At 32.6% G+C, this 11,922-nt stretch overlaps 1 protein-coding gene across 1 annotated transcript; it reads right to left on the bottom strand.

Annotated features, from left to right (window-relative positions):
* Window positions 1-751: 751 nt before the first annotated feature.
* On the bottom strand, window positions 752-9,675 carry Tsp42En (Tetraspanin 42En). Its single transcript, XM_073988976.1, has 5 exons — window positions 9,379-9,675; window positions 9,062-9,235; window positions 8,749-8,904; window positions 8,492-8,686; window positions 752-1,334 (listed from the first exon to the last, which is right to left on the bottom strand). The coding sequence occupies exons 1-5, from the start codon at window positions 9,436-9,438 to the stop codon at window positions 1,257-1,259; spliced, it is 663 nt and encodes a 220-aa protein (XP_073845077.1). The 5' UTR covers window positions 9,439-9,675; the 3' UTR covers window positions 752-1,256.
* Window positions 9,676-11,922: the final 2,247 nt, after the last annotated feature.

Raw genomic sequence — 11,922 nt, forward strand, 5'->3', positions numbered from 1 at the left:
AATTTGTAGTAATGACAAGAATAAAATCTTTGGATAAATAATGAACTCGAAAAACCACACAAATTTTAAAATATATACAAATTCCATAATTAGTATGTATTTCGCACCATATCTCCAAAACTGTTAATTTTTTCATAATTTTTTTTTTCGTTTTTTTTTTTTTTTTTTTTTTTTTGGAAAAATATGCGAGTGGAACTGTTCAGAACATGCTATTGTTGTAAAAATGCCTCTATAATGTGGGTTTTAGAATATATTTTCAGCTGAGAACATTATTTGAAAGATTTTTGCAAAAGGTTACTTGGTTCTACACCCAATAGTTTAGCTGATACTGAGCAGAATTTCAGAAGTAATGTAAAATTTTCTAAATTTTATGGATATTGATGCCCTAGATGAAGTTTTTCTTATGTGGTCTGTTCAGGGCTATAATATTGCATTTTCAGTATTGCGTAGTGTTATACTACTGGTGTTGTTAAAGTAGGAAAGACATTACCCAAAGATAATAATATTAAAAATCAAGTTCAAGATTTGGGTGCTGAATCATACATTGTGATTGTCTTTACTTACCGTTTATAAAAAAAATATTATTGGTCTCTTTTGTAACCCCCTTGGATAAGATCTGTAAGTGAGAAACTGCGAGAAATCATAATTTCCTCTTCTACAAAATATAATATGTATTGTGGCATATTTATAGAATATAATAAAGCTATCTCTCCCTTATCCATCCAACAAAGTGAATAAAAATTCTTTTGAATTCTGTTTGTATTATATATTTTTTTAATTTATTTATTTTTTGTTATATAAAATAAATCTGTGATATTCTTTTGGTTTTGTTCTATATCGTCATATGTATATATGTATTTATATGAATTATATAACAAATATTCACTTATGTACTTCGTATTTGTAAATAACATGCTGCACATAACGTGATGTTTAATGTATGTATGTAGGTTTATAACATTTATATGGAAATATATAAAAATAAAACATAAAATGCAATTCATGCCTTCATAAATAGGTATGTATATAGTTTTGGTTTTATTCGTAGGTACTTTTTTCACAAAACTGTCGTCACTTTTGTGTGTTTCTGATTTTGTAAATATAGGTATGTATATAAATATCAATAAGTTTAGTTACGCTTTGCATTCGATACAATTATAAAACACTGTAAAAATCAATAATAACAAAAACAACGAGTCGAAAGTATATGTATGTACGTTTGTAGGTTTTCCCTAATTCATAAAAATAGTAGTTAATTAATTTTCGAATTGTTCCCTTCGGCGTTTGTTACGCAGATTTATTCCCATCAAAGATGCTAATCCTAAGGCACATAGCTGAAATGAAATAAAATGATAGTAAATCAATTACAATGATAAGTTTTATTAAAATTATATGTATACTCGTATTTACATATGTAGGTGTTATGTAAGGCCATGTCGAGCATGAAATGTTCATGGATGTTCAGTTTAACAGTAATTAATTTTACCCTCCCTATTTTTTACAATATTTTTATTATGATTGACCCCTTCGATTTTCTTGAAAATTTTTTCTATTAAACTACGATCAATTACAAAAATTTTAAGTCCCGGTAATGGGATTCGAATGGCTACTTAATTTTTTTTCCTTAATTTTTTAAACATTTTCAATACACTTTTTTCTTTATACCAGTGTAAAACATTTGCTATTTTGCCAAAAGAATACAAAATTACATTTTTTAACATTTGTTTCAAGAAAATCGAAGGGTAAAATCATTGTTAAAAATTGATTTTAAATATTAAATCGCGAAACTTGCATCCACGCCCACTGTGCAATTTTTTTTTTCTATATTTTGTTAAATAGCTGATAAAACAACAAAACGTATTTCTTTCCATATAGATTTTACAGAATTCGACTTTTTCAAAGCGCGATATCTCGGAGCCGTTAGTTTAAAAAAAATATGAAAATACAGAAAAATAAAGGAAATCAAAAAACTTCATTTTGAAAAAAGTGCCTGATTTCACTCAGATATCCTCATTATTCGTGATCAACATATAATTCAAAGTCGGTATAACCATGTCCGTCCGTCTGTCTGTTGAAATCAAGATAGAACTCGCAATATTTTAGAAAGAGCTTTACAATTTAGTATGGAACTTTCTATAACTCCTAGGGTGTTTGGTATTGAAAACAAGCTATATCAGTTCACGTTTTGATATAGCCCCCATTGAACGGTACTAATTTTCGGTATTTTGAAGGTTGTGGCATCTATAACCCACCGAAATGGCTGAAATTTGGTATTTAGTCTTTGTTGGAGGCACACATTTTTTCATCTGCAATTTGGTGGTCTATGTCTGCAGCCCCCATAGAATGGTTTTCGGCATTTTGAAGGTTTCAGCTTCATTATCAAACCGAAACGGCTGACATTTTGTATTAAAAGATATTTCAGAAGAGAATTATCGTTCACATTTCAACCGAATTTGTTGTTCCCAGAAACTGAAAAACTTACTCCCAAAAAGCTGTCCATACATATCCACGTTTCAGCCTAGCCCCAATGAACTGGTGTTGGGTTTTTGTCAAAATTTCGAACCGAGGTTGCTGTAATATTGTATTGTGTGTTGTCAGAGTATACAAAAGCTCAATTCGGAAAATTGTAAATATTGGTCTATGTTTTGGAAACAACAACGATGATGTCCAGTGTGAGCTCTTTTAAAGGGGTTTGCTACATTTTGCTTCTGAATTGGATTTAACTTGGTATTTTGGACTCTCAATTGGTAGAAAACCTTCACGCAGAAAATTATCGATATAAAGTTATCATCAGTTAAGGTATTCTACTCCTCCGAGGAATTTCAGTACGGTTCATGATGGGAGGTATTAAAAATTCGGACCGGCTGAACTTAACGCCGTTCTTACTTGTTTAGGCAGAGAAAAATAAAAAAAAAACAAAAAAATTGCCATTGCGCTTTTTAATAAATCGCGGTCAAAGTTCACATTTTTAGGTTTTTTAGGTTTTCACGATTTTGCTGGGAAACCGCAAACTATAAGGAGGCGATGCAGTCAGTGCATTGTCCCAATTTGAACTTCTATATCTCAAAAATGGTAAAACCTACGAACATATTACAAAGGACAATGTTGTAGAAAATTTTCACTGCTCCAACATTTTTTAGTTCCATTTTTATAGGCCTTGCGGTTTCCCAGAAAAATCGTGAAAACCTAAAAAGCCCTAAAAATGTGAACTTTGACCGCGATTTATTTAAAAATCGCTCTAGCGATTTTTGGTTTTTTCTCGTCTATGAACTTTGTAGTTTCAGAAACTTCCCAGGTGTAAGCTCCTTTCATTTAAAGTCGGTTCAAGAGCACCGTGATATTTCAACGAGATTTGCTCAACTTGTAAACTGCGCATTCTGAAGGGATTAAAAAAAATATTTTTATCGAACATCACCCAACAAAATAAATTGGAAGTAGTGCAATGTGGACTAGTTTTTTTACGGCATGTTTTGATACAGTTAAAACGGAGTCGTGAAAAAGGCACTCCATTCCTCACATTTTAAGCGCAATTGGATACAATCCAAAGAATCACATCCACTTGGCACATTTTAACAGCATCCAGTTCAAACGTAGTCGTGAAAAATGCACTCATTTCGTTACATTTTATTAGCACTTGCTCAGAGGTCCCTACAAGCAATTCGGTTAGTAGATACCTACATAAACAGAAAAGCGTGTAAACATTTCCACAAATTTGTTACTATAAAATAAAAAATGTATAATTTGCGAACATATTTGCGGTAAATCACGAGAGGAAAATTGTTTAATGGAGTACTGTTGGAGTACATGTCGAAATCTTAACTTGAGATGGGAAGACAATATACACACCCATTTAGTAGATGAAGCAAAAACAGTTTAGCTTGGATTAAATGGTGAGCGGAGGAATGGAATAATTTTTATAATTTGTGTTAATATAATAAAGTTCTTAATATTTTTGTTTTACACAAATAATAAATACATTTTATTTGTTCTGGGATATTTTGCAATGACTTGTACACATTCCGCAGAATGCCAAAGGATCAGTTAAAATGCAGTGCTAATGGAGTGCCTCTTTCCGGGGTCACGCTCTTGTAAAAAGAGTGATTGAAAATGCATAATTTGATGCTCACTTGTACATATGATTTAACAGCCTCCTTGGAGGCAAACTTTTGGCTGGACAGCTGTGAAGTGCTAGCATGTCCGCCTTGTACTGAGAAGGTCTGCTTTTCAATCTCTGACCAGAACATCAAAATTTTTTGCGGTGGCTAATCTTTTCAGCATAATGTTGGCTTACATTTCCTGAGTATTTTAACCAAGAAAAACTTCTCTACAAGTGATGTCGTTCGGGCTCGGCAATAAAAAGTAGATCCCATATCATTCAGCCAATATGATTCGGCGTGAACTCATTGATATGAGAGCAGTCCCCTTTTCTTTCGGGGATGTTGTTGGAGCATATCGTTCTTTTATTAAAGAGTGTCACATCTCAAAAAATAGAGTTTCGAGAAAAAAGAGTTTTAAGTTCACGATTGAGATCTGACTTCTAAACGTAAAAAGACTATTACACCAAAAATAAAATAACTACTTGGACCATATTTTGTGAAGAACCAGAGTTTTAGTGCTTCATAAACACATAAAAACCTTGTTTGTTGATATATGCCAAACTTTTAGTAAATGAGCTGTAACTCGTTGAGTTTTAGAGATATAAATATGAAAATTTGACAAAAGATAAAGTAGTAAAGTTGAGTAAATGAGCAATATGTATGTATGTGTAACATCGTCCCTATATATCCTCGTTTTTGAATAACCTCAATATAGAAGAGCATATTTGTAGGATCTTACCCATGCCTTTAGGAGAATTTTTACAAATTTTGACAAGATATCGTAATAAGTACGACTAAAAAATGTTATAGTAATCATATAATAACTATTAAGCCAAATATATTTCTAAGTGCGTGAAAAATACATATATTTAGTGGTTCTATATACATGAAATCCTTACTAACCATAACACATTGTCGTACGTAGAGTAAAAACTGTAATCAAAGTTAACAATTGTTTATTGAAAAAATAGTGAAATAGTTATTCATTAAAAACGCGTAATTTTGACAGCGGAAAACGGCACGAGTTTTGTACGGATCATAAAAGCTAACATACTACACTAAAATAAGCAAGTAATAACGGCGCACAGTGGTTCAGAATTGTTGTTTCCTGGTCAAAACTCTGTAACTCTGGAACGGGTTGATATATTTTCATAATTCTGTTTTTGTTAGACAGATAACATCAGCTTTCCGTTGCATTAAACACCTTTGAATTCGGTCTAGTAGTTGCAGAGGAATTCAAGGTCAAGGTAAAAAATTGATTTTTTTTTCATACTTAGCATAAAAATATGAGTGTTTTTGAGTTTTTCATATGGTATAACTATTTAGAAATGGTCAATCACCAATAAACAAACTAAAAAATAGAAAAAATTAAAAAAAATTAAAAAATTGTTTTAAAAAAAAAAAAAATTTAAATTTTTTCCAAAATTAAAAAAAAAATCCTCCTTGGGTTTTTTATAAAACTCATATAATTCTTATAAAAACTCATATATTAAAATGTCCATTTGTGTAAAAAAGCTATAATTTATATGGGAAAATATATGGAAAAACACACAAATTTTGATCCATGTAGTTTCAAAAAATTTAAAAAAGTGTTAAACGGAGGGAAGTATTACGGGTACAAAAGTATATATGGGCTTAACGAGGACACTCTCGGACGTCATTCTGTTAAAACCGAACTTTCTTCCAAGCTGTTCCCTATAAGTTCTAGTACACTAAATTTGGAATTTCACAAAAATTTAGTACCTGAGAAAAAATAAAATAGCTCACTTCGTGTAAACGCTACGGTAGTTTATCGAAACAGTTCTTTAAGATAACAATCCTACTTACCTAGCAAAAAATAATGAACACAATATATTTTATACTTTCACAGAATTAGCTATTTCTTTCTTTAGAAATGACGTATTTTCCAAAATTGGAAAAATGGTTGTCTTTAGGAGCACACCACTCCCACACCTTCCAATATTTTGACCTAATTTTTTGTTTTCCCTAGTTTCAATATGTTTACTATCTAATCCCATATAGAAATTAACAATCGGTGATTACAAAAAATTGGGGTTTTGACCAAAAAAAAAAATCGATTCCTGAACCACTGTGCGGCGTTTAGTTCGGCTGGGCCAAATTTTTTTACCCTACACCACGAGTTGTATTTAAGTAAAATAGAATAATTAGTTTCCTTAAGTTTACGAAAGTGTTAAGCTCTTCCGCAACGCCAAGTCTTATTCCTAAAATAAGTGGAATATGCTAACTGTAGAGACCTCTTATTTTAAACAAGATTAATTACCAGGATAAGTTTTAATACCCATTCAGAATACGAAATACCGCGTCACAGTACATTCCATTTATCAAGAGTTTTTTTGATTCTTCTGATCACAACATTCCTGTAGAATAATGCGGCTAAAACCTTGAAAATATCGAAAATAGGGTGGTACTGTTCTATGGGGACTATATCAAAACCTGGAGTTATACTGACAAGTTTCTAGGGAAAGTTTTAATATATATAATTGCATTCGATGGTTAGTGGCCGTTATAATGGTGCATTTATTAGGAGTTTTTTTTTTGTTGATAAAATTGACTTTTTTCGATAATTTGTATGTTGTTAAGTAATTTGGACAAATAAATGTAAATATTACCAAAACAAATTTTTTCAGATAGTTTAAACAATTTTTGAAGGGTTATTTGTTGTTGTAAATGTTCTGAAAAAATCGTTGAACATTTTTCGAAAAGTTTAAAAATTGTTGAAGCATTATTTTTTGTTGAAAATATTCTGAGATTTCTTTTACTTAGAGCACTTAAAGTAAAGTGAAACTAATGGGAAGCGCACGGAAACTTTTTTAATCTTATATTACATACTCCGAGGTAACTATTCCAAAAATTTCGTCTGCCTTTATTGGACTTTTTTCGTGTTATTAAAATGACGCGTCTTTTTGTTTGGGCTTCAAAACGTGGGCCATATATACGGTGACCAATAGTTTTTCATCAAAATAGAGTACATATCGTCACCTAAAATACCCAAAGACGTAACTAATTGAATCTAATACATAAAACTAAAATACATGCAAAAATTCAAGGTACTACATCATATTCAGGAAATGGAATTTCGGAAAATTGGTAACATTGCAGTTGTTGTTGTAGGATACCAAATCAAGCGTTTCCACGATTTTTGATTCATTACTTACTCAAATTCGTACATGGCTGATAATATCCAAAATGACCGCTCTTATAAGATTGATATTCTATAAAACAGTTTTCTTTTATAAAGTTTTTTTGGTTTTCCTGTAAACATGTGGTTTTTTGAGTCACGTCTTTGGTCATTCCAGGTGACAATATACACTTCGATGAAAAGTTACAGACAAACAAGTAAAAAAGTACCAGTCGGCTTTGCCGACAGAGATATACAGACAGACCGAATGTATTTAGAGTCTTTTCTGAATTTTGCCTCTTTTGGAAGTGGACCATTAGTCATTTCAGTGGGTCATCGTATAACTGTGGACCAGTATGCCAGGAGGCATGGACTTGTCCACGGAAACATAATATCGCTGTTAAAAGGACCACAACGAACAGCATCGGTATACATTTCCAGAGGATCTTCGAACAGACCCTAAACTGTACTCAGAAACAAATGTTGAACGTTTGTGCGGAGGTACCTTAGGAGAGGACTGATAAGGGCCGAGATAAAATAAATTTAGACAAAATATTAGGAGATCAAAAGTTTGGACCTAATTGGTTGCCCCGTTCAAGAGATATCGTGCATACCATTTTTTTTGTATAGTTAACGGTGCCACCTGTTTTCCAGTATTTTAACATTCTTAGCAACATTTTCATACGGAATTAGCTACTATTTGGCATTTAGGTTTCTGAGCGATCAGAAAACTTATCTTCCAAAAATTGTGGGCATAGACGTATTGGAAAAGCCCGCATATATCTGTACCGCCCGTTGTTTAGTATTTTAACATTTTAACTACATTTTCACACGGAATCAGCAATAATCTGATATTTAGGGTTCGTACTGAGCAGAAAACTTATCTAAAATTGTTGATTTCAGGTTTTTAGCTGATCGAATTAAATAACTTTTCCACCTAAGATTGTGGGCATTGTTACTTTCGTAATAGAAAGAAAACTAACGCATTTTATCATTAATAAATCGTACATACCCTCTTTAGCCAAGAGGCTGAGGGTATAACAAACAAATGTTCATCTACATTACAGCATTATGTCAACCGTTTAACAAGCATTTTTAAACTTCCTATTGTAGAAATAATAAAGTACGGAAGTGAGTAATGTTGTACTAGTGTTGCATGACAAAACACGACAAACGCACCAGCTTGAGTATGACCACTAAATAAATGATGTCCTTGACATAATTATATCAATGTGTTTTATAAAGGTATACATACTTCCAGGAAGAAGATAGTCCATTTCACCGTCAAACCAATTTGACTGTTTTTTGAAGCATTCTCTTCGAGAATTTCCAAACAGCCATCTTTAAAAAGGTTCTCAAGTGTCCTCTCCTCGTTCAGGTAACATTTTTTTGGTATTGCTCCAGCTATGGGTTCATAATCTGCTGAACTATTCCGGCCGCAGCAGTGATTCTGAAATAAAGTTGTCATTATCAATTTTTGCGTATTAAGATATGAAGCTAATCAATAGTTACGCTTTTTTCTATACTCGAAATTCGGTCTTCGTTAAGCGTGTAATTAGACCACAAATTATTGAAATCATTTCGGGCATTTAGAACGTAGTCGGTGGAATGAGCTGCCACAATAATATAGAGTTGGAATGCCAATAAGAATCCCACACACATGGCATACTGTGAGGGGAAAGTCACAATCAAAACAAAACGCATCATCGCCACGCAGTAAATGAAAATAAACAAAGGGAAGAAAGAGGAAAGGGGAAAATGGAGAATGTTAAAAAGTGAACTCATACCGAATATGTCTCAGCCTCTTTGTTAGGAAAATACTCACACTCCATACTAGACTTAAAGAATGACGACAAGCCCCAATACAGCCCGTAAATGAGGTGAGTATAATAAAGGATCCAATGAATATTTGTACCACCACTGCTGAATGCTCAAAGGTGCCAGGTGTGGAGGAATTTAATTCATACACAGACAATGCTATCAACCCAACACCAAGTAACTGTAAAAAACAATGAATACAGAAGGATTATATATTTTTCCAAAAAACCAACAGAAGAATTTGTTTTTTTTGGTTAGGTTTAGGTTTTCTTGAGGACGTATACACAACTATTGTTTAAAATATTTAATGTTACTTATACGTACCGATAGCACGGTGTTTACTATGCTTAAAAGCACTTTGTAAAAGGACAATTGGAAACTCATATTCCTTTTCTATGTGTTTACGATGAAAAGAAATGAAGAGTATTTTATATTTTCGTGGTATTTACACGACAGGTGAAAATACACAAAATAGTATTGTATATTTCATTCAGTGCAGTTTTTCCAAAACTCCAATTTATTTCACTTTACTATGGATGTTTTTTTTTTCGTTTTTTTTCCTTCTTTTTCACTTTACACTGACCACCACTTGCTTTCACAGCCGACAATGAACTACTAATCGCTCTGCCAGTGTACTCATCTTGAATTAGATTTACATTTTTGTGCGTCGTGCAGTCCTTTTGTCGTTGAGTTTTGTTGTTGTTTTGATTTCTTTGTTTGTCCATTTTGTTTTGCTCTATCTTCCGTTTGTTGTTTAGAGGGTAGTAGAATGTGGGGATATTCAACAATGATGTCATGGGTTGAGTTCCTTTCGTTCTCCAAGCGCTCTCAACTTTGCTCTTCAGTGATGTCAATGTGATGCTCTTTACTGATGTTTATGCTATTTGGGGGTTTTTAAGGAAAATCATTTGCGACCCTATAAAGTATATATATTCCTAATCGGGGTAAAATTCTGAGTCGATATGGATATGTCCGTCCGTCTGTTGTAATCACTCTAGCATCCACAAAAATTGAGATAGGACGCTGAAGTTTTGGGATGATGCGTCTTTTGTTTGCAGGCAGGTCAACTTCGATGATAGGCTATAACCGTTCACGTTTTGGTATAGCCCCCATACAACGGTACCGCCCCATTTCAGGTTTTTTCACGTTTTTAGTCACATTTTCAAACCGAATTAGCTATAATTTAACATTTAGGGTTTCTCGTGATCAACAAAATTATATTCTAAAAATTATTGTCATAGGTCCATGTATGTATAACGGTACCTCCCGATTTTCGGTATTTGGAGGATTTTAGTTAAAAATTTTTAACCGAACTAGTTGTAATTTGACATTTGAGGTTCTCAGTGGTCACGAAACTTCTTCACCAAAAATTGTTAATATAGGTCCAGGGTTGGGTATAGCCCCCATATAACGGTACCTCCCGATTTTCGGTATTTTGAGGATTTTTGCTACAATTTTTAACCGAACTGGGTAGAATTTGACATTTGAGGTTCTTAGTCTCGAAACTTCTCCACCAAAAATCGTTAACATAGGTCCATATTTTGGTACAGCTCCCATATAATGGTACCTCCCAATTTTCGGTATTTTGAGGATTTTAGCTAAAATTTTTAACCGAACTGTGTGTTATTTCACATTTGAGGTTCTCAGTTGTCACGAAACTTCTCCACCAAAAATCGTCAACATAGGTCCATGTTTTGGTACAGCTCCCATATAAGGTTACCTCCCGATTTTCGGTATCTTGAGGGTGTTACCTACAATTTTTAACCGAACTGGGTGTTATTTGACATTTGAGGTTCTCTCTGCTTGAGGTTCCCAGTTGATATAAAACTTTCCCACCAAAAATTTTAAAGATAGGTCCACACTTTGGTGTAGGTCCCTTGGTCGTATCTTTCACCTGGCTGAACATATTATTTAGACTAGATTAGATTACTTTAGATTAGATAATTTAGCATTTGGGGTATCCGTGGTCGAAAGATGTTTCTACCTACAACTGTGAAAGTTAACTAATTATCCCATTTTAATTAAGTCTATTTTATGGTGGAGGGTATAAAAAGTTCGGCCCGGCCGAACTTAACGACTTTTTATTTGTTATTTTTTAAAAGAATTTTAAAGAAAGAATTTAAACGAATTTTTTTATATGTGTAATAAAACACTGTAAAAATGGACCAATATTGGTTTTGATTTCATATTCATGTATTGTCAAATCTGAAAAGTGTGCAAAGTTTTAGTGCGATTGGTCAACTGCAACTGTGTCAAAATTGAGTTACCAGATTTGAAAAGCAAAATAAATGAAACAATGTAACAAGTTAAATAAAACACTGTACAAATGGACCAATATTGGTTTTGATTTCATATTCATGTATTGTCATCCAAATGTAAAAAGTGTGCAAAGATTTAGTTCGATTGGTCAACTGCAACTGTGTCAAAAATGAGTTACCAAATTTGAAAAGCAAGATAAATGAAACAATATAAAAACATTGTCAAAATGGACCAATATTGGTTTCGATTTCATATTCGTGTATTGTCATCCAAATCTGAAAAGTGTGCAAAGTTTTAGTTTCCTGCAACTGTGTCAAAAATGAGTTATCAGATTTGAAATGCGGTATAAATGAAACAATATAAAAACAGTGTAAAAATGGACCAATATTGGTTTTGATTTCATATTCATGTATTGTCAAATCTGAAAAGTGTGCAAAGTTTTAGTGCGATTGGTTAACTGCAACTGTGTTAACCAGAATTTAACTAAACGGACACCAAAGCAAGTTAAATAAAACGCTGTAAAAATGCTATAATTCATATGGTAAAACGGTAAGATAAAACACACATTTTTCCAAAGTAATTTCAAAAATTAAAAAAAAAAAATTAAAC

The sequence above is a fragment of the Musca autumnalis genome, unplaced genomic scaffold (assembly GCF_047663935.1).
Source record: "Musca autumnalis isolate F117 unplaced genomic scaffold, ASM4766393v1 scaffold_5, whole genome shotgun sequence".
In the NCBI taxonomy this organism is placed as follows: Eukaryota; Metazoa; Arthropoda; class Insecta; order Diptera; family Muscidae; genus Musca; species Musca autumnalis.

Excerpts from the sequence above, each read along its gene's own strand:
- Tsp42En (XM_073988976.1), bottom strand. The coding sequence starts at position 9,438 with ATGAGTTTCCAATTGTCCTTTTACAAAGTGCTTTTAAGCATAGTAAAC. Across the intron at positions 8,905-9,061 it reads CTTTAAGTCTAGTATGGAGT|TATGCCATGTGTGTGGGATT; the intron begins GTGAGTATTTTC and ends TTCCCCTCACAG. Across the intron at positions 8,687-8,748 it reads TTTCGAGTATAGAAAAAAGC|AATCACTGCTGCGGCCGGAA; the intron begins GTAACTATTGAT and ends ACTTTATTTCAG.